Source organism: Bufo bufo, chromosome 9, assembly GCF_905171765.1.
Source record: "Bufo bufo chromosome 9, aBufBuf1.1, whole genome shotgun sequence".
NCBI classification, from domain to species: Eukaryota; Metazoa; Chordata; class Amphibia; order Anura; family Bufonidae; genus Bufo; species Bufo bufo.
This window is the reverse complement of record NC_053397.1, coordinates 189,974,397-189,996,667: the sequence shown is the minus strand read 5'-3', so window position 1 is coordinate 189,996,667 and position 22,271 is coordinate 189,974,397. Positions and strand designations below refer to the sequence as shown.

The 22,271-nt window shown below is 44.7% G+C and overlaps 2 protein-coding genes across 8 annotated transcripts in view; one reads left to right on the top strand and one right to left on the bottom strand.

The window, feature by feature from the left end:
- Positions 1-22,271, top strand: part of RALGPS2 (Ral GEF with PH domain and SH3 binding motif 2) — a 158,956-nt gene that overhangs the window by 90,931 nt on the left and 45,754 nt on the right. The window lies entirely within an intron of this gene.
- ANGPTL1 (angiopoietin like 1) lies at positions 1,151-21,158 on the bottom strand. Of its 2 annotated transcripts, none has more exons than XM_040406565.1 (5): positions 21,043-21,158; positions 12,445-13,303; positions 2,948-3,141; positions 2,168-2,438; positions 1,151-1,820 (listed from the first exon to the last, which is right to left on the bottom strand). In XM_040406565.1, exons 2-5 carry the CDS (start codon positions 13,268-13,270, stop codon positions 1,633-1,635), a joined length of 1,479 nt encoding a protein of 492 aa, XP_040262499.1. In that variant the 5' UTR covers positions 13,271-13,303; positions 21,043-21,158; the 3' UTR covers positions 1,151-1,632. The 2 variants fall into 2 exon arrangements, with proteins under 2 accessions (XP_040262499.1, XP_040262500.1); XM_040406566.1 differs by lacking the exon at positions 21,043-21,158 and adding an exon at positions 20,127-20,407.

Below are 22,271 nucleotides of genomic sequence, written 5' to 3'. Positions count from 1 at the left end.
TGTAATCATATGATATAAAAGGATGTACATGCTGTGATAAGCCTGGACCATAGTTGTATACTTCATACAATATGTTTTCTGAAATGTATGATATTGTGCTCTTTACATCCAAATAAAGAAAGTTTAAAAAAAAAAGGGACATGCGACTTTTAGTAGGAAAAAATTGTCACAAGTCACTTAATTGACCCCCAATGAATGTGTACCGGGGACAAGTAATCACTCTAGCGTTTGTGCCATACAGTGGAGGTCACTGCTGCAGCTCTCACCTCCCGTAACAAACAGGCAATTATCGGGAACAAACTGTTCATTCCCAATAATTGCATGATGTGTCAGCCCTTGTAAAGGGGTTGAAAGTTGTGGGACAGTCTGACTTTTCCCCCCCCCTCTCTTTCTTTTTAAATTATTTTTATTAACAAGACAATACACATTCGTACACCGTTGTCTAAGGCCTCATGCATTCGACTCTACTTTCAGTCTGCATCTGATACGCATCTCACCACAAAAAACAAAAAAAATAGAACATGTCCTATTCGTGTCCGTTTTGTGGACCAGAATAGGCATTTGAAACATGCTGTGAGACCTGCGGAAGGGTAAAATGTATACAGCCAGGATCCGTGTTTTGCAGATCTGCAATTTGCCGACGGCAAAAACGGATACGGTCATGTGCATGAGGCCTATTGTGTATGTCCAGTTTTAGATTAATATGAGAAGCAGGAGCAAAATTCTATGGCAGTGCTGCTAAACATAAAACCATAAAGAATAACCCAAGCAAGAGCATTTTATATTTGAAGCAATGTCATCTGTATGCATCGACACGGAGATGGATTTATTCATTTTAATCCTCAGCCATCTGTAGTCATCATTGTAGCCCTGAAAAGTCCTGCAGGACATGATGGTGAAGTCAGAGTCGTCAGTTCCTGGAGAGTGGCGGACAGCATTAAAGGGAACCTCTCATCAACTTCATGCTGCATAAAGTAGAGACCAGTGAGTTCATAAGTTCCTGCTCTCCCTGCCAACCTGCTGATGATAGGAGAGAACTGCCAATCATCAGCAGATGGGTGAGCGTGCAGAAGATAATGAATAACCAGGACTCTTCTCAGGTAGATTTGACTCTTTACAAGGCCTGGGCTGCAATTATTATAATGCTGGTTCTCAGCAACCACTTACTTTTAGCTCACGAGTGACACACCGCTGAAATCGGCATTTCTGTCACCATTTTATGCTGCCCTCGGTGAGATCAGCATAAAGTTGATGACTGGTTCCCTTTAAGTATTAAATAACACATAATTCTCTCATTTCTTCATTGCCTTCTGTGGACCTGGACATGATATATGGTGCATCCCCTCTTACATTATTTTGCAGGCGTTCTGAACTGCTCTGACCATTGCTGGTGGAGCACCAGAAGCCATGTCGTACCTGTTATTTCTTTACATTAATCCAATAAAATATTTAGCCGGAAATACACGGAAACCTTTAAATGGAGGGATGTCCAGCGTTCCTCTTAACATTTTCATAATTACAGTTTATGGGTCAAGCGGAAGAAAACGTCCTTGACAACATCATGAAAAGTCTTCATGACTGGAGCCATTAATGCGAGCAGAGCACCTTTCTTCATTGTCCTCCTTTTGTGCTTCAGTCTATTGGTCTGATCAACATTTGGACCTTTTTGAGAGAATAGGAGCCGCCCCTGTATTCTGCCCAGAAGATGCCATCTTGATGTTTACTTCGGTAAACCCCTCCTCTGTACCATACACCGTTGAGATTGGCGTGTGCACATGCATTGTACCACCATCCTCCTTTATGGAAATGTGCGCAGTTACCTGGAAACGGATGTTTGTTTGTTTTTTAGTACATTTAGTTTTGCCATATGTATTACAGTTTTGGGCTACAATCACACAGCCGTACCCATTGTGCGGTCTGCAAAATGCGGATCCTCAACATACAGATATGAGCGTGTGCACCCCGCACTTTCCGCAGGCTCTATTAAAGAAATGCCTATCCATGTCTGGTAAACGGACAAGAATAGGACATGTTTTATAACTTGCATCCGTGTGCTGTACGCATTTTCTGCGGCCCCATAGAAATGAATGGGGCTGTGTGCGATCCGCAGGGAAAATACGGTTGCGTGAATGTAGCCTTAATTGCAAGTGCGGTATTTGTGCCTTACCTGTATACATATCCCGGTCTCTGTCCAGTGTGGTGAACTGCTTGCCATTGTGCCACACCATGGAGTCGCCAGCATTCCCTTGATACGTTCCCAGTCGTAGCCTGTAGTAGTCGGACTCCGGCTCCAGTCGGAAGCTGCTGTATTCTGCGTAGACTTTTTTATTGTTCCAGTCTTCCAGTTCAATCAGCAGCTTGTAGTTATCTTGGCTTGTTAGTCGATAGATGTTCTCCAGCCCCAGCCAATACTCTGAATCGATGTTTCCAAAGCCTTTCTGTATGGAGAAACCATTTGTTAAAGGGGCTGTGCCACAAAAGACATTCTACGCCTGGATTTGAACACTTTTTTGTAATTGCAGGTAATTAAAAATTTGGTATAGCCACTGAGATATTCAATAAAATGTATCTCTATAGCGCCACCTGCTGTTTGTTCTTTTCCTTATTTCTTGTCCACTTCACTGAGGAGGTCACACATGCTCAGGTCATATCTTCAACTGCCACCAGCCACATCTACTGTTAGAAGCTGTGGCCGTTACAGAGAGAGAGCTACAGCAGAAAGGGCACACCCGCTGAGTCGCCAGCCAGAAGATAATGTAGCAAAACAATTAGAGCAATGTGTGTGGAGATCTCTGGATCCAGGTGAGGTACAGGGCTTGTTCTAGCTTTGTTAGAAAGAGACTGTCCTGGACTATATTTGTCTGGTTCTTATTTTTTTACATCAATCATTGTATAACCCCTTTAAGTGCTACGAGTTCTTGGACTGCCTTCCTGTGGATCTCCTTACCTTATAGTTTTCCCAGTTCCTGAAAAAGTTGGCTGATCCGTCGATCCTCCTCTGTATGACCGCCCAACCGCCAGGATCCAGACTGTTCTCGCACCAGAGCTGCATCTGACGATTGGAGTCTTTGGGTTTTATCAAGTAGATTCCACTGCTGGCAAAGCCTGACTCCTTTGCGTGATTGCAGTCCCTGAAAGGACCTGTTGGGAGTCAATGGCAAATGTATTACATGAGGTACAAAGTAGAATATGGGACAGCTTAGAAACGAACACCAAACAGAAAAAATAAATCAACTTCACCAATAATCTCGAGTCCAAATCTGCTGTGTCTCCATGGCGACAGACTGCAAACAAAACCTGTGTAGTCTGACGCTGCAGTCACACATCCTCCCACCCAGTAAATTCTTGCATTCAGTAGAAGGGAGTTTGAAGATAGGACTACACAGGTTTTTCCTGGAGTCTGCAAAGGAGCTGTATGCACAAATGGCCTTTTTATTTTTATTTTTTATTTTTTTAAATCAAGTTTCTTCATTTAAATTTTTTTGGATGCTGAAGCAAAAAAAAAAAAAAAAAAAGTTATGCATTGAGTTGAACTTGCACTCCATGGTTGCTACCAGTCCATATTGGCCATGCTAGACTTTATATAGCACAAAAAATAAAAAAATAAATGTATATATATTATTTATTTTGTTATTACACTACTTCTGCTCTTCTATTCCCAGAAGCAGGATGCCCAGTGATCTGCTTATTGTCTATAAACCTTAAAAAATAAAAATAAAGTACAGGACGCCTGCCCTGATAATTTGAAGATCTTCAGTGCAGCGGTCCCGTTAAATTCCACTTGCTTCTAAGAATAGCGGGACATACCTGTCCCCTGTGATCAGCCCTCCCCGCAGAGAGCATAGTTTGCTGTTGATGTCGTGCTGGGTCTGTTCTTGCACCGAGCACAATGACACTGAAAACCGAGAGGCTTTTTTTGTAGCCTTTGTGGAGCGCACTTTTTCAGGCCCCTCAGGATCCCCAGGATGACTTTCTCAATATTGACGTGGCATGCTTTTTTCATTTTGGATAAAGCTGCTTTTTTTTTTTTTTTTTTTGTCTTTCCTGCAAGTGGAAAAGTTACTTGATTTGTAAATGACAAATGGCTTTTTACTGAGGTCAAACAATAGTGCTAATGTTAAAACGAGTTGTGGATCTTTTTCCAGAAATTATTAAAATACACGTTCTGCGGAAATATAACCGGCGTAGGAATGGTGTGTGGATCATTCACTGCAAGTTACGGAATGAGGACTTTTTGCTGTTAATGAGAGGACGTGACTTGCGGCATGTGTTAGACATTAGCTGCAGTTAATCATTTTAATCGTGTAATCGTGGGGATGACCTTACCGTAGGCCTGCTTACTACTAGACATGCAAACCAGTCTGAAACCACCCACGCATTTGTGGCTGGCAGGCACTGTCTTTTTTGCCTTGATGTCCAGACTTTCTCATGTAGAAAGCTATCAGACCCCTCTGACTTCCTGTTTTGTCCCCCCCCCCCCCCCCCCCCTTAAACAGTTTGCAGCTGGCATTTGCCTTTTGTGTATGGCCTTGTTTAAAGAGGTTTTCCAAGATTTTGATACTGATTACCTATCCTCGGGATAAGTCATCAGTATCTGATCGGTGGGGGTCCGACACCCTGGACTTCCGCCGACCAGCTGTTTGAGAAGCCACCGGCGCTCTTGTGAATGCCACGGCCTTCTCCATGCTTACAGAGCACAGTGCCGTACATAGTATAGTGGCTGTGCTTGGTATCGCAGCTCATCCCCATTCACTTCAGTGTGGCTGAGCATGATACCAAGCACAGCCACTATACAATGTTCTTAGTAAGCTGCGAGAGAGCTGCGGCGCTTACAGCCGTGCCGGTGCCTTCTCAAATAGCTGATCGGCAGGGGTGTCGGACCTCCTTGATCAGATAACGATGATCTATCCTGAGGATAGGTCATCAGTATGAAAATCCTGGGAAACCCCTTTAAAGTAGCACTCCCACAAAACTTTTTATTTTCTGACCGGTTAGAAATGTACATGATGTAAACTGTAATGAAGTAATCTTCTTACCAGTTACTGTATTTGTTAGTTATCCCCTCCCTTCTGATCCTCAGCTGTGTCCTGTGACCAGCACTCTGATCTCCATCTGACACAGGACAGGAAGTCTGTTATTTCTCCCTTTATTCCTATGAGACTGACACTGAGGCTCTCATAGGAATGCTGGTCACATGACACAGCTGAGGATCAGAAGGGAGGGGATAACTCACAAATACAGTCTGTGGTAAGATTACCTTCACTACAGTTTAAATCATGCAACTTCCCAACAGGTCAGAGAATAAAAATTTTTGTGGGAGTGCTACTTTAAGGGGGAGTTTGATTTCTCTACATCAGCGTATTTTTTGTATAATGAAGAGTTCGGGCATGTTCCCACAGAAGATATAAGCTACAGATTTGCACGTGGCTGATCCACAGTGTTTAACAGTAGCAGCAAAGTCGATGAGATTTTAAGAAATTTTATCCATACTGCGGAAAAAAAACCAGCTTAAATTCACCGACAATTTTTACGCTGTGGATTTTTGGCCACATTTCACCCTTTGCAAAATATAGGGAGAAATCTGTGGCTAATTCGCAACAGATCTGCATGTAGCACCTGTGCATTTCAGCCAGATTTAGCTGCTGTAAGTCCGCACTGTGGGTGTCATTTATTAAGGGACTAGCGTCTATTTTAGTCACAAAATAGTTGCAAGTCTTTTTTTTTTTTTTTTTTTATAACTGGCTGGATGGCCGGTTTCACGCCATGTTCGGCAGTTAAGTGGTTACCATGCCCGGGCTGGAACTCCGGCCCCAGCAAATTAACTAACATTTACACCTGGAGACAGGCGTGAATGTTGGCAACAAATCACGCCAGCCATGCGCAATGACTGCCAAAGATTCGCCTCGTCAGCCCCTGTGTGGCTGTAAATTTATATCATTTTCAACAGCGTCTTAGTTTTCAAGAACTGTTTGCCGTCCTTCAGTCGGAACCTTTTATTGTTTGCTTCCAGGGGATAAAACTTGTACCAATTATGAGAGTAGCCAGTGGAAGCAGAAGGGGCACAACTCTCTAGATATCGCCCTTTTATTCTAGCCATTGGTGATGAGCATGGCTCACAGAACTCCCCACCAATATCCTCTTCTGAAATGTTTCGATGTCAGGAAATGTTTAAAGGGCATCTGTCAGCAGTTTTGTACCTATGACACTGGCTGACCTGTTACATGTGCACTTGCAGCTGAAGACACCTGTGTTGGTCCCATCTTCATATGTGCCCGCATTGCGGAGAAAAATGAAGTTTTAATATATGCAAATGAGCCTCTAGGAGCAACGGGGGCGTTACCATTACTTCTACAGGCTCAGCTCTCTCTGCAACTGCTGCGTCCTCTGCACTTTTAATGACAGTGAAAATGTCATCATGCCTGCCTAGCTCTGTCAATCAAAGTGCAGAGGGGATGGCAGTGACAGAGAGCAGAGCCCCTAAGTGTAACGGCAACGCCCCTGTTGCTCCTAGAAGCTCATTTGCATATATTAAAACATCCATGTTTCTCAGCAATGCGGACACATATGTACATGGGACCAACACAGATGTCTTCAGCTGCCAAGCGCACATGGAACAGGTCAGCCAGTTTCATAGATACAAAACTGCTGACAGATGCCCTTTTAAAGGTGTACACATCTATTCGCTCACAGACTGTTCTAACTGGTAAACTTCCACCCTGCATTGATCTATTAGTATGTGTGCCTGCTATATCTAACGGTATTATGTTTTTATGCTACAGAGCCGTGTTGTGTTTAGCGGATTTCTCATACTGTGGGCTTCGAGAAGAGGGTCCAATTTTCAGCCTGTAGGATCCACCGGCTGTGTGTGTGAATCAGATATTCCTGCTCATTTTGCCAAATGCCTGGTCTGGGGCCAGCCGGCGCAGTAGCTGTTTTATGTCTTTATGCATTTCAGATGTCCACATTAAGTTTATAGCCAAACCCCGTTTCCTGACAGCAGGACATCATGCAGGGGCGCTACTAAATTTAGTCGTCTCTCTTTCCTGGCTTTGTTCAATCACAGATGAGAGAACGACTTTTATGTCTTCTTCATTCCCAGGCCCGATAAGGAGGTCGCGTGTCCACATCTGGCTGGAATCTGTGGGACATGTTAAACTGCTGCTGCTGAGACTGCATCGTGCTACAGATTCCTGCCGTCCTCTGCTTCCCAATTAAGCCATGCTCCGCTACTGACTCGGAGGCGGCTTAATCCTTCTGAATGTGATGTCGCTGGAGAGGAGCAGACGCATCACATTCTTCCTTACTAGGACATGCCGATTACAAAGAATGTGACCTGGAACAGGAGGACCCATCCCTGCTCTGACCAGAGCGTGCACTTTGTTTCTGTAGTCCCTGTGCTAACCCGTCAGGTGCCCTATAGCAGGGATGCCCAACCTGCGGCCCTCCAGTTGTTGCAAAACTACAACTCCCAGCATGCCCGGTCAGCAGGACGTGATGAGAATTGTAGTTTTCCAACAGCTGGAGGGCCACAGGTTGAGCATCCCTGGCCTATAGGATTAGGTTGCATGTTTGTCCAAGGGCAGCGAAACGTGCAGGAGTTTCCTGTGCGCACATTGCAGGTTTCTCTGCGCAGTTTAGCGCCAGGCCTATAGCACGCTGCAGTTTTTGTAATTGCATGTCGCGATTTGTCTTGATGACTAGAAAAGGCAATACATTTTTTTATTTCTGTGCTGGTATTGTAGTCCTGAAGTTTTTCTATACAGCCAGTTTATACAATAACCTTACAGTTTCGCTGGTGTTTTATAATATTTATGAATATTTCTCTTTTACCCCCTTGAATTGCATTCAGCCTGTGGGCAATATAATAAGGTTGTCTGACCATAAGGTCTCATCCACATTTACGTGTCATTTTCAAGTCCCTAAAACAAGCGTTTCATCCGTGAAGATGATGTGAAGGATCTGTGTTTGTTCCATGTGCCCATTTTGAGCCGCCTTGTGTCACCCGTAATCTACAGACGTTGCTCAGCTCAGATGTTCAGTGCAAAAAGGGATGCCATCCATGTTGTGTACGTGACTTCAACGGGCATGTTTGGTCCATATGAAAGACCAAAGTAGCGTGTGTCTCTATTAATAATAATAATAATAATATATATATTTTTTTTTTACTCTGACCCACAGCAGGTCCTCAGGAAAGGCCTTTAATATCAGATTGGCGAGGGTTCAATACCCTGTATCCCCACTAATCTTCTGTTTTAGAGCAGCTCTGGCTCTGACAGCTTCCACCATTGGAGCTAGTTGCTGCAGCGCTGCTCCAGTTGAGGTGAATAGGAGCAGCGCTGCAGTTACCAGCCTTGTCCACTGCACAATGGACGGCGCTGTGTAGTTCTGCAACCACTTCCAGCACTCTGATGTAGCTGAGCATCAGGGGTGCAGGGTGTCGATCCTCCATCGATCACATATTCTTGAAGATGGGCAGTTAATCTTAGTGGTTATCCAACCTCTATAATGACCCCCTTAATGCCTCTCATATAGGTTAATACTTACCCTGCTTCCCAGCACCTGCGTTGCTCCTGATTCCTGCACAGCTACTGCATCTCCCCATCGCGCAACATCCGGTCACGGGGGGAGCAGCCAATAGTAGGCACAACGGGGACGAGCCTTCCTAGCGTCACCCACGATGCAGCGGCGGCCGTGGGTGCCGAGGAGCATAATGTAAAAGAGGAGCCTGGGTATTGGGGGGGGGGGGGGGGGGTGTCATTATAGGGGTTACCCCTTTAACATCCTGAAATACCACAGGAAGAACTTTTATAGAGTGTAATGCTTATTATAGAGAACCTATGTCAGGCCCCACCCTCCGTAGTTTACCAATTATTTGATATCTTTCTCTTCTATTCTTACTTTTGGCCAGGTTAAAAAATATCTAACGCACTCTAAATCCGCTAGGGGTGTCGGTCGCACTTGTTCAGCCCCTCTCCATAGAAAAAAAACGGAACTATTAGAAACCAGTGATCTCAGCTGTTTTATGGCAATGTCGCCACTGTGAACCAGCACCGCACTGTATCATTAGGAATTCATGGCTTCTTAGATTTCCTGGTGTCAGACACCAGCTCTCTCTAAACGCCCCATTCTTTATTCGCTCTTGCCAGTGCATTCTTATTCTGAGGACAGGACCGCCACATGTTCCTTCAGTGGGGGGAAATGATGAAATGTGTCAGTCTATCCAGTGAAAAACTGATGGTTTTGCATGGAAGTTGAATCTGTTTTGTCCACAATTCCCTTCAGCGCTTCTGTTTTTTTTGTCCGGATTGCATCCGTTTTTTACATGTGTAAAGAATAACGCTCAACGTTTCCCAGTAACCATCAGTGAAAAACGCAGTACATATGGATGTCTCCAGTTTCTCATGTAGCCCATTCACTTCTATGGGGCCAGGGCTGCACAGAAAAAAGACAATATAGAACATGCTGTGATTTTTCCTGACGGTGATCGGTGAAGAACCAGGCTCGTGTGCACAGACCCTTTGAAATGAATAGGTCGGGAGTCGGTCGGGACGCTCTGTGTTCACTAAATGGAACACATCCAAACTCACTTGTGTGAAATTGGCTTAAAGTTTTATTCCAGTTGTTTGAAGTTATCTGGTGGTGGTTCTACTGCAGAGACCCCCAACAATCAAGAGAACAGACCCCCTGAAATGAACCGAGCAGCCGGTCGCACATACATATGGCCGCCTCGTTCATTTCTATGGAGTTCTGGAAGTAGCGGAGTACAGAGCTTGACTATCTCTGGAATTCCCATAGAAATGAATGGAGAGGCCACATGGAATACCCCTTTAAGGGTGTTTTCAAACATTGTTTTTTGTTGGCATTTTTTCTGTGCATTTGCTCCAGATGTTAACTGAAGGTATGTAGAAAAACTTTCAAAAAAGAAGTTATGTAGAAAATATGAAATACGGTTTGTTTGTTTTTGTTTGTTTTTTGCTACTGCCATTTTCATAAGTTAGGTGGTGTTTTTTGTCTCTCTGGCTTCTTAAGCTCTTAAAAACGGAGCATGATTTAGCGCTCAGTGGTTTTTCAGCAGTTTTGACGTTTCCTCTATAAAGTAAACGCTAAGAACACTAATGGTCAAAGACACGGTTTGCCAAAAAAAAAGAAAATGCAGTAAAGAATACAAGTGACCAGAAAAAAGCTTATGGTTATTCTGGTGTTTTTCCAGCCCATAAACAAAGAAAAAAAATGCAGAGCAAGGTTGTGTGTGTAGGGACGAATATAGCTTACCCCCTGGTAGTAATATTGCACATCAGTATATGGTCTAATCAAATCTGGGTATTTATTAAAGGGGTCGTCTCCCTTCAGCAAATGGCATTGATCATGTAGAGAGTGTTACTACAAGGCACTTACTAATGTATTGTGATTCTCCACATTGCCTCCTTTGCTGGCTTGATTCATTTTTCCATCACATGGTACACTACAATCGAGCAGCGGTGGTCGCGCGTGCACACTATAGGAAAAGGTGCCGACCTCTCTGGTGGCCGGGACTATGGGAGTGTGCGTGTAGTTCTCGTGCCAGCCACCTCGTATCTGTGCTGCCGCGGTGGCCGTAACCCCAGGAAACGAGCAGTGTATAATGTGATCCTCTGTAGCGCAGATACGAGGTTGCCAGGATGGGATCTGCACGTGGGTGACTACGCGCACTCCCATGGTTCCATCCACCAGAGAGGCCGGTGCCTTTGTCTATAGTGTGCAAGCACGGCCACCACTGCTGGATTGCAGGGTGGTCGTAACCATGGAAACGAGCAGTGTCTAATGTGATGGAAAAATAGTTCCAGCCAGCAAAGGAGGCAATATGGATAATCACAATACATTAGTAAGTGCCTTGTATTAACTTTCTCTACATGATAAATGCCAATTGCCGAAGTGAGACTGCCCCTTTAAGTAATAGTTCACTTGTTTTCATGAAGTAGAGGTCGTGTGAATTTCCCATTTCCCTGCAGGTGCATGTACTTGTATTGCATGGTATAAACAAAACAAAAAATTTGTAAATATTTTCATAGAAATACTTTCCACGGTAGAGAAATTCTGCGAAGCCGTTCACGGTTTTACTGGGGTTTATCATTCTCCAGTTGTTTTCCTTGGCCCGGATGCAGCCTGCAGTGTGACTTTCTCCAGCGCCGTCAGTTCTTCATGTGTCTGGTGTGTTGTTGGAACGTCAATCTTTTATTTTACTTGTCAAAGTGTAGTGCAGCTGCCAGACTCCCGCCGATGCCTGATTTAGTTTTCTGTGGTGCTAATGGATTGTCATTCATTTGGGAAATTTTTCCTTTACAACTAAAAATGACTTTCGGGCTCCCCTTGTGTTCGGTTAAAGAGAACCTGCCAGCTCTCGATTTTGGTACAGATTTGTTTTCTTAATGAAATACCAATTCTGAAGCCTTTTTTTTAATCTTACAACTCCTCACTGTGATGTGCTTGCGTTATTGCTCCTAGAAATTTAATGAATAAATTGACATTTGGTTGTTACTAGTTGGCGGCGTGCTGACAGTATGACCGTGGAGGAACACATCTCTTGATAAGGGGAGTGGTAGTACCCAGCTGTCAATGTATTCCGAAATATTCAGGAGGAGCAACAGAGGAACAGTACAATGCATGGGAAAAGATGCTCCAGTATGGAGAATGCAAGTATTTAGTAAAACCAGATCTCTAACGGCCCCTCTCGGAGAGCCACAGTCTCATCAAACAACTGATCGGGCATGGAGTTGGACCCCCTCAAACCAGACTGTGATGTCCTAAGGGTAGGTCATCAGTGTTAAATACCTGGACAACCCCTTTAACACCAGATAATTGAATTAAATATTTTGAAACATCCCAATATAGCTCTGTCTTCTGTTTCCCTTCCTAAAATACATGTTAAAACTGTCCACCTTCAACCACCACTAGAGGGAGCTCAGTGCATAGAAATGTATACAATTACCAAATTCATGGAAGCTGTAAAAAAAAAAAAAACCTCTATGCACTGAACTTCCCCTAGGAGCAGCTGTCAGAAAATGCTGTGGATTTATGTCTGGAGCAGAAGTTCAGCCCCAGTTAATCCCCCATTTGTCAGGCCCCGTATCATTCGTATGGTATGCATCCATGGTAGATAAGCCACTGCTACACGGGAGAGTTTTGTACCTTTAGTCTTAAATGAAACCCTGGGCTAAAACAGGCGGATACCAGATTTTCTCTTTAGGTTGTGCTGCAACAAAGCCACACCAGGAACCGCATGTGTTACCTGCAGTTTTTGGTGAGGTTTTCCCACAGATTTCGGGTGCACGGAGCCTGATATGTTCTTCAACAATATAAAGAAGCTCATTCTGGACAGAGGTGCCTTGTGATACTGAAACTTTTTTTTATTAACCCTTAAAACTTTTAGTCGACAGCTCCATCCCCCTTCCCCCAAATATTTCTTACCTTCATCGATGACCGTGACTGGAGGAACCCGGAATGGGCTGACGGTGGGTGCTGGAGGTTGTGGCGGCTGTCTGCTGTCTCTGACCCTTGGGTATCCTGTATCTCTCTGAATCTCGTTGCTGCCCCCTAATCCAGGGGTGTACTGCTGGATGTTTGGGATGTGCTGGGGCACCACTTGAACTAACGGCGGTGAGCCCTGGGGGTCCCTCCTGGAGAAGACCCTCATGCACTCTTCCTCCAGCAGTGAGATAACGGTGGACTGGTTATTGACCACATCCACTAGCGAGGCGTATCTTTTTTCCAGCTCCTTGTAGCGCGTTGCGGCTCTGAGCATCTCGGCCGTGACGTTGAGGATTTTGTTTTCCAGATGAGCGATTTCAAGAGCGTTATCCCTCTTCCGAATGATCTCGTGTAGGAGCTGCATGTAGAGCTGCGTAACGCGGGAGTTCATATTGCGGCTCTCTTTCCTCAGTAACTTGACCTCGCTGACGATATTTCCGTCCATGTCCACCACCACTTGTAGTATCTCCATCTCTCTCCTTTGCTTAGCTAAAGCGTCTTTAAGGTTTTCCAAATCCATTCTCGTTACCTGGTCCTTGCCTGGGCCCGGTCCTTTGGTGCTGACACATATTGGCCCCGTAATTTTCTGCTGGGGGACCATGAAGGTGTAACCACAGCGCTTACCATCATTGGCATCTGCACTGTCCAAAGAACGGGCAACTCTTTTTGACGGTCCCTTCCGGCTTTGAAAGTCACTGTTTGTGCAGTACGCGGACGGTACCAGAGATATCACCAACACCCCTAAGGTCCAGAAGGTTTTTTCCATCTTCACCCAGGGGCGAAGCTGTTGTCCAGGCAACTAAAACATAAAAAAGGTAAAGTTACTTATTTTGGCTGCAGTTAGCCCCTCTTGTTATTGTGTAATGTGGGATTTTTCACCGGAGCTAGATTTATGAGCTGCTGTTAAATTTTATTACTTATAAAAACTCGAGAGAATTTCGTAGCTGAAGAACGTTTTGTCTTGTGCTGGCATATTGTGTTTTTATAGGTTTCTTGTTACAGGCTTCCACCACCAGTAACGGCCATAACGGTTTGGTTCCTAGTGTTGTCCCAATGCTACCATGAAGAAGTCCACAAAAATGTGAAAGTAGACTGCATTATTAACATATACACTATTTGCGGCACTCTGAAATTGATTTTAACCGTTAAGTGACAGCTGCAGTGCACAAGATTTTATTCGCCTCAGTTTACTGCTTAGGACTACAGCTGTACCTTAATAGTTAAAGGGCATCTGTCAGCAGGTTTGTACCTATGACACTGGCGGACCTGCTGCATGTGGACTTGGCAGCTGAAGGCCTCTGTGTTGGCCCCATGTTCATGTGTCCGCATTGCCGAGAAAATTTTTAGTTTTAATATATGCAAATTAGGCTCTAGGAGCAACGGGGGCGTTGCCGTTGCACCTAGAGATTCTGCTCTCTGCAACTGGCGCGTCCTTTCTACTATGACAAGACCAGGCAGTGAAAATGTCATCACACCTGGCTCTGTCAATGTAAGTGCAGAGGGCTCGGCAATTGCAGAGAGAGCAGAGCCTCTAAGTGTAATGGCAACGCCCCCGTTGCTTCTGGAGCCTCATTTGCATATAATAAACATCATTTTGCTCAGCAATGCGGTCACATATGAACACGGTTGTCTTCAGCTGCCAAGCGCACATGTAACAGGTCAGCCAGTGTCATAGGTACAAAACTGCTGACAGATGCCCTTGAAAATCAATTAGTAATGCCGCAAAAAGTCTAGGTAAACTGCCCATGTCAGACCTTTGTCTATATTGCACCAATAATCTGAAAGTCTGTAAGGGTACGGCCACACGTTCAGGTTTATGCAGATTTGGAAGCCAAAATCGGGAAGTGGATCATAAAAGGAGACAAAGTCTACAGGACAGATACAACTTCAGTTCACTCCTGGTTTTGGCTGGCAGAGCTGCATGAAGGGACCGGACTGTTAGGCCGTACCCTAAGGCCTCTTTCACACTTGCGTTGTCCGAATCCGTCGTGCACTCCACTTGCCGGAGGTGCCCGCCGCATCCGGAAAAACGCAAGTGAACTGAAAGCATTTGAAGAGGGATCCGTCTTCAAAATGCGTTCAGTGTTACTATGGCACCCAGGACACTATTAAAGTCCTGGTTGCCATAGTAGTAGTGGGGAGCGGGGGAGCGGTATACTTACCGTCCATGCGGCTCCCGGGGCCCTCCAGAATGACGTCAGAGCGCCCCATGCGCATGGATGACGTGTCCATGTGATCACGTCACACATGCGCGTGGGGCGCCCTGACGTCACTCTGAAGCGCCTGATGAGCCGCATGGATGGTAAGTCTACTGCTCCCCACTACACTTTACCATGGCTGCCAGGACTTTAGTGTCCCGGCAGCCATGGTAACCATTCAGAAAAAGCTTAACGTCGGATCCGGGAATGCGCCGAAACGACGTTTAGCTTAAGGCCGGATCCGGATTAATGCCTTTCAATGGGCATTAATTCCGGATCCGGCCTTGCAGCAAGTGTTCAGGATTTTTGGCCGGAGCAAAAAGCGCAGCATGCTGCGGTATTTTCTCCGGCCCAAAAAACGTTCCGGTCCGGAACTGAAGGCATCCTGAACGGATTTCACTCCATTCAGAATGCATGGGGATAATCCTGATCAGGATTCTTCCGGCATAGAGCCCCGGCGACGGAACTCTATGCCGGAAGAAAAGAACGCAAGTGTGAAAGGGCCCTAAGTCACCAGATGCTTGGCAGATTTTCTGTTTATTTCAGGCTCTGCTCTCTGTCAATAATATGCATTTTTGGGGGGAGCAACCAAGTCTTTATGCATATGAGCGCTAATAGTAGAGACAAGCTCTTGGGGTCATCCGTATAGCGATCCAAGATTTCCCCGTTGGGTTTTGAAGAATAACTTTTTCCGAAAATCCTGTTGGCAGCAAACAAAGGGTCTTGGTTCTTATCATTGTGAACATCTGTGCGACTTCTCCATGCTCCAGCTCTGCTTTCTGATTCTTGTATTGCTAATTGCTTGTATTGTTTGGCAGGGGTCCTAACCAAGGACTTGGGTGGGCAGTCTGCATCTTCCCATGTGCCAGCGTCCTCTGAAGTTTGAATTCGGTCTAGTATTAAGTCATGGGTTCCAAGTGTATGATCTAAACCGGATTCTGCTCTGGAGGTATAGCAGAATCCTAGCGGACGTCTTTTTGCTGTGTATGCTCTACAGAAGCCAAGCTTCCTTACTGCTTATGTGATGCATATGTATTGTAGTGGAGTTAGGTTCAGCACAATTTATGACCCAGCTCCACTTGTCTTCATGCAAATCAGTAATTCCTTTTTGGACGATAGAAATATCTTTAAAGTTCTGAAGTAGGGGAATAAAGCATTATAATTGTAGCAAAAATCCCAGAAAAAAAAAAACATAAATTTGCTAAACTTATATCTAACATGAGATCTGTATCTCATCGCCTACTTGTAGCCTCTGGTAGTTGAACAGTTTTCCTCTCTAGGTCTGCGTATCATTGTGACTGAATCGGTCTGTAGACCCTGATGAAGGTCGACCCCACTGTTGTAAATGAACTATATTGAGTGTTGGGTGCGGTGACATTATTTACTTCTATACGCTGATTGAAACGCCCACGTTACAGACCCCACATACTCCCTCGGAGGTAGCAGGGCAGCCCCTCTTACAGCTTCCATTTATTTCAGAAAACAGTGCAGTTTAGAAAAAGAAACACCTTTCTATGGCACAAATTTCAGTACCCCGTGGAAACTCCCACCCCGAAATGATCAGAGCAGCCAGTCGGGCATATGCCCTGCTGCTCCAGTTCAGTAGGTTGCCCAGTACAGCACCCAGCTGTCTTTGGAGCTCCCATAGAAATGAATGGAGTGGCAGAACACATGCCTGACTGGCCGCTCCGTTCATTTCAGGGCCCCCATTCTCGTGAGCAGTCGGACCCCACGATCTAACACGGTACTTATCTCCTATTCCCTTTTAAAGGGGCTGTCTCACTTCAGTAAATGGCATTTATCATGTAGAGGAAGTTATTACAAGCCACTTACTAATGTATTGTGATTGTCCATGTTGCCTCCTTTGCTGGCTGGATTCATTTTTTCCATCACATCATACACTGCTCGTTTAAAAGGTTACGACCACCCTGCAATCCGTCAGTGGTGGTCGAGCTTGCACACTATAGGAAAAAGCACCAGCCTATGTGCGCTCCCACGGTTCCGGCCACCAGAGAGGCCGACACTTTTTCCTATAGTGTGCAAGCACGACCACCACTGACGGATTGCAGGATGGTCGTAACCATGGAAACGAGCAGTGTATAATGTGATGGAAAAATGAATCCAGCAGCAAAGGAAGCAATATGGACAATCACAATACATTAGTAAATGGTTTGTACTAACTTCCTCTACATGATAAATGCCACTTGCTGAAGTGACACAACCCCTTTAAGGCTGGGTTCACACATAACTGATTGGCTGCAGATTTGCCGTCAAGGATTTCCGTGCTGCGGTTCTGCCGCGTTGTACAGTACTGGCAAAGTGGATGAGAATTGATGAATTTTATCCACTCGCCGAGTACAAAAAGCGTAAATTGACCTGCGGTGTGGATTTGAAATCTGCGGCCTGTCAGTTTGTGCTGCGGATCTTCCCTTCGAACTTTCCCCGGTGAAGTCCGCTGGCTTTTCCGTGGCAAAAACCGCATGTAATACATGTGGTTTTGGTTTGCAGCAGATTTTTCCGCTGTATTTTCAGGCACATTTCACGCGGCCTAAATCCAGCTCCTCAGTATGTGATATTCTGTAAGATGTGTGCCCTTTTTATGCGTTCGTAACTTCTTGCCAATTTCCTGCACCATGAGCGCACCGTAAAACTGATTTATTTGCATCTTTCCCCTTTTCATGCACTTTATAGCAGAGCACGATTATGGCCCAGACGCTTTGATGTGAACCCAGATCAGCATCTGGTCCTATTGTAATCTCCCTTGGCCATCGTGCCCAAGACCTCTCCACCCCCTTCTTAACCCAGTTCCATTTCTGCAGATATAGAAAGGGCTCGATAAGCCCAAGACTGGTGACAATCTCCTTAATCATTCCCACATGGCTTACTGCGCGACCGTAGAGCAGCGCTCATGTATTCAGTAGGAGAAGTCCTTCGTAACCCTTCATGCCTGTGTCAGCGCCTAGAACAATCTACCCATCAAGACCTCTATTTTAACCCTTGCGTAACTCGGGCCTGTTCTATTTTTGCTTTATACCCTTCCCAAAACTACACTAACTTAGACTAAAGTAAACTTAGACCAAACTGTATTATTATTTTTTTGTACATAGACAGAATTCTAGTGTAAATCTGGCACATGAATAGTAAATGGGTCTAATATTGTGACTGATTCTTGTGATTCATATCCTTAGGCTGATCCGGCAGAGAATTCACCGGATACAGCGCTGCCGGATGTGGACGCAATGTCCGCCGGCCCCATTAAGTACAATTATATATATTCCGGCTGGCAAGCGGAGAACCCGCCAGACACAAACTGCTGCATGCTGTGCTTAGTTTCTGGTCGTTCCTCCGCTTGCCTGCCGGGTTGTAGCTACCGCTGGGGTGAAGGTAGCCTTAGGGAGTCAAAATGCGCCAATATTACTAAATCTGCCCCACAATATTTATTTGGTCTCTTGTCCCATTTTTTAGACTTTGTTTTTTTTTTCTTAAACGGAATGTGTCATCAGAAAATCGCCTGCTGTTTATATCACTTTGTTTAACATTTTAAATAATTTTTAATTTTCCATGTCACTTTTTATATTTAAACTAAAACCCCAACTTCCTGCAGTTTTTGCACTGGCCACTATGTCTAATAATTGGCGCCACTTCTTGGTCTGTACAGATCACTTTACTGCAGTTATCTGCTTATCTGTCATTCTAATCCTGCATGTAATGATATCACCTGTGCGCATAGATAAGACACGATCCAACGTTCACAATAGGCAAGATCCTAGCTGATCTCCTCCCTCCTGACCTCCGCACAGGTCACAGAGCATGCCTAGAGAACTCCCCCATAGAAGTCACTGAGGTCCCCTCCTGACCATTGTGTCTATAGACCATGGGGCTGCCGTAATGCTGTTAAGAATAGCTCAGACAAGATGGCCACCACCATAATCATTTTCAGGAAATGAAATAAAAATCTACAAACATAAAAAAAAAATAATAACGTGCTATCTGATTTTAACGGGCAGAAAAAATCTTTGTTGCCACATTTCCTTTAAGCATCGGGAAAAGCTCCCTGTATACATGGCCGGCATATTCATAGGGTCCATTCACCCGACGGAGGTGAAAACAGTCTCCTTTTGTCCATTTTGGCCGACATACATTGCTATACCTTTGCTGGCAGTGTAGAATAGTGCCATAGACTGAGCTATTGTATAGAGGGGTACATACAACGAGGCCTATTAGCCGTGCATTCAGCGGTAGGCCTGCACAGGGGGGTTCCTCCGCCTTCTGATGGAGGGAGGTCTACAATAACAGCATCTCTTGTTGCTGTAAAGTAAATGGTGTGGTTTTTCTTCTCCCATGACAGCTCCACTTATGGGGAATTACGAAATGTGTCAGGCTGACACGGAAAGGCGTAAAGATAACCGCATAGACTGGAGAATGACTGACGGGTGCCAGCAGAGGCGCACCTGTATGGCTTACCCTGGCCACAACAGAAGCCCAGTGATGAGGGACTCTATGGGGAACCAGCATGTGCGCAAGGGAGTCCTTTCTGATTATACCGCCATGTATACAACATAGATGTCTGCCTGCAAAGAATTACACACCTCTAGCACGTCCCTTTTATCAGAGGCGCGTTCCGGCCACTTTTTTTATGGTCAATCAAAATTTGCACCCCATTAGTTAGAAATCTCTAATATGGTGCCCATGAAGTTCTTTATGCATTTGTTCAATTTATTGGTTTTGAAGGGGGGGGGGGGGGGAGGCGGTGATCTCATGGAAGTGGTTATGTCGCAGCTTCCTAAGCCAAGAGCCCCAAAAATGTAACGCGAATGGAAATGATGAGCCTTGGAGGGTTGACAACATCTGCCGCACATAAAGCTATAGGATTGTGCATCTAGTGGAGTCCACACTTGGGTGTGATTTTTGACTAGGTTTATGCTAATTAGTGTCCCAGTTAATCAAGATCTTGCATGTACTTGCCAGCATGTCCTTCAGAGACATGTCGCTGGAAAGGTGTCCAGTGTATTAAAGGAATGTTTTGTAGTAAGTGACCACTTTACCTCCGGAATGATAAGAGAATCCAAAAAGTTAACCCTAAAGTGGTTTTTAATTTATGTAGAAATTGTTGGAACCCCTCATTCTATAAAGTCAGATAATTTAAGGGTCATCAAATGTACAATGCAAATTTACATTGAGACGAAACCCTTCATACACTGGTTAACGTTGCCTTTGATGTAATGGCCTCCGTTATTCTGTGCCTTGCTGTCCCAACACTCGTGGTCCCTCTATTGCCAGCATTTATTCTTGCTGCCAGTGAAGGGTTAACGGCTTCCAGATGTGTGCTAAATATCCAAGACCCCTTTTTTCAAGGAACTTTCTGCTCCCTCATTTAAACATTCAAGTGTTAGGATAACAAGAAGGCTGCCGTGTAAAACCAACCTTTTCAGAGCCGGCCGGGGTCTGTCTCGCCTCTCGTTCCTGCACAGGGGAGAGGAGGGCGACTCGATCACAATCTGTCAGCGGTCTGCTTCATGTTCTTACCATCTAGAAGAGAAGGTTTAGAGTGAAACGCGCCGGGTTCCAGTCATCTCACTTCTGCGGGGTCCGGGATGAAAATGCTCCGCACGTCCGTGCGCTGGAGTGTAGGTGTCGGGAAGGAGGGATTCCTTGAACTGCCATAGGGTTCGGTAGCTGAGCCAGCTGGCACGCTTTGTGTCTTCTGAATAGACAAGTTGAGACCAGTTTTTTTTTTGTATTGCATTTTTATCCTTTTATTTAGTTCATTGTGAACTTGAGCGTTCATCCCGTCTAAAGGGATGTGAGCCAAAGGGACCTGTGAGTTCTTCCCTAGATTCTTCCACGGAAGACAACGACAACCCCGGATGACTGTTGCAGGGATTCATCCTTTATTAACTACTGAGGGCATGCTTTCCACGTTTTCTCCAAATTCATGACTGTGCTGATGGCCCCTGCGGTGGGTTGTAGCCTCCTTTAGGTGATGATGAATGAGAAGAGGAGATCACCGTTTTATCCATGATGGTATGAACTTCTTACACATTCCGAAATCCAGTGTCACCTTAAAATCCACTTTTTCTCCTCCAAGATTGTACTTTTTTTTTTTTTTCTCTCCGTTATTTTGCAGTGTAAAATGCAGCAATCCATTGTTTGACCCTGAAAGCAGCTTGGTGCTCTCCTCCTGGACGGTTCTCGTGGTCCTGCCGGCTCTCCTTTCCAGGAGCTCAGCACATGTGGCTATGGTTAGAGCGGAGTCGGAGAGGAAATCTCTGTGTTTGTTTATGGTGTTCTTTCAATATACCGCATATTGTGTATTAAATAAAAGAAGCAAATCACTTACCTCCCTCCTCTCTGGTGCTGGAACTGTATGTGGAGCCGGGTATGCTCTGCCTTATGTCCTTGTTTAGATAGGGAGGGATAGAAGTCTTATGTAATGCGCGTCCGCTTTAAAATCTGTGTAACCTGAGAGTCAGACCATGTGGGGGTCTCTCTGACCTTTTTTTTTTTTGTATGGCTACAGTAAGAACCTGTTACACGTTTTATGTGAGGTTTATTGTAGCATATTGATTTGATAGTCAGCAGTCATTTGTAAGAGTCGTTACGTCGTCATTATTTTTAAAAGAGGATATTATCTAACGTAAGTAAAGTTCACATTTGTACTTGTAGAAAATCGTGATGTTGTGTCAAAAGTTCCTTTTATATTTAGTATGTGCTTTTATTTTAAATAACATTACATGGTTTGGATGTATTTGCTGAAGAAATAACATCCCGGACGGCATTCATAGTTGCATGTCCACTGATGTAATTACGGAAATAGCTTAAACCGGATACTTGTGTACTGTACGTCTGTGGAGCCTTTCCCTTTAAATTGCAGATTTACAGATATGCTAGCAGGAAGCGTTTATCATTCTCTGCTATGTTTCCGGTACAGAGGGTCAATCCTGCTAGCTCATGTTATGCTAACAGTGTATAGGAGAGTACAGTTTACAGGAGAGTACTAACATTAGACGAGCATCAAGTTGATGCTCGTCTAATGTTAGTACTCTCCTGTAAACTGTACTCTCCTATACACTGTTTAACTCAGTACCTAGGCTGCAGTAATCACAGGACTGTACAGACAACTTGTAATTCCCTCTTTCAGGGAAATATTCAAGCTGCTTTGGCTATAATCTTTGTCTGCTCCAGCAGCTCACATTGGCAGGGAGGAAGTAAATGGCTACAGTAATTCTCCTCCTATCCTTCCGCATATGGAAACAAATGAATTGTGCATCCTGCTAGTGAATGAAGCTAATAAACAGAATAGAGAACTAGTTTTGAGATTCCACATTAGAAACTTGATTTTTAGAAACTAAAGTTTTTGATGGGGTTTTGCAGGAATATGATATTGATGACCTGTCCCCATGATAGGTCATTGAGAATAGTGGAAATCATACTCACTGGCCTAGTAAGAGACTTCTTCATACAGCTGATCAGTGGGGTTCATGGGAGATTGACCCCCACCAATCAGATATTGATGACCTATCCTAAAAAAAAAGGTCTCCAATACTTAAAGGGGTTATCCCATCTTAG

Coding starts and splice junctions, on each gene's coding strand:
- ANGPTL1 (XM_040406565.1), bottom strand. CDS start 13,270: ATGGAAAAAACCTTCTGGACCTTAGGGGTGTTGGTGATATCTCTGGTA. Junction 2,439..2,947: donor GGAACTGGGAAAACTATAAG/GTAAGGAGATCC, acceptor TTCTCCATACAG/AAAGGCTTTGGAAACATCGA. Junction 1,821..2,167: donor AGACCGGGATATGTATACAG/GTAAGGCACAAA, acceptor ATCCGTTTCCAG/GTAACTGCGCACATTTCCAT.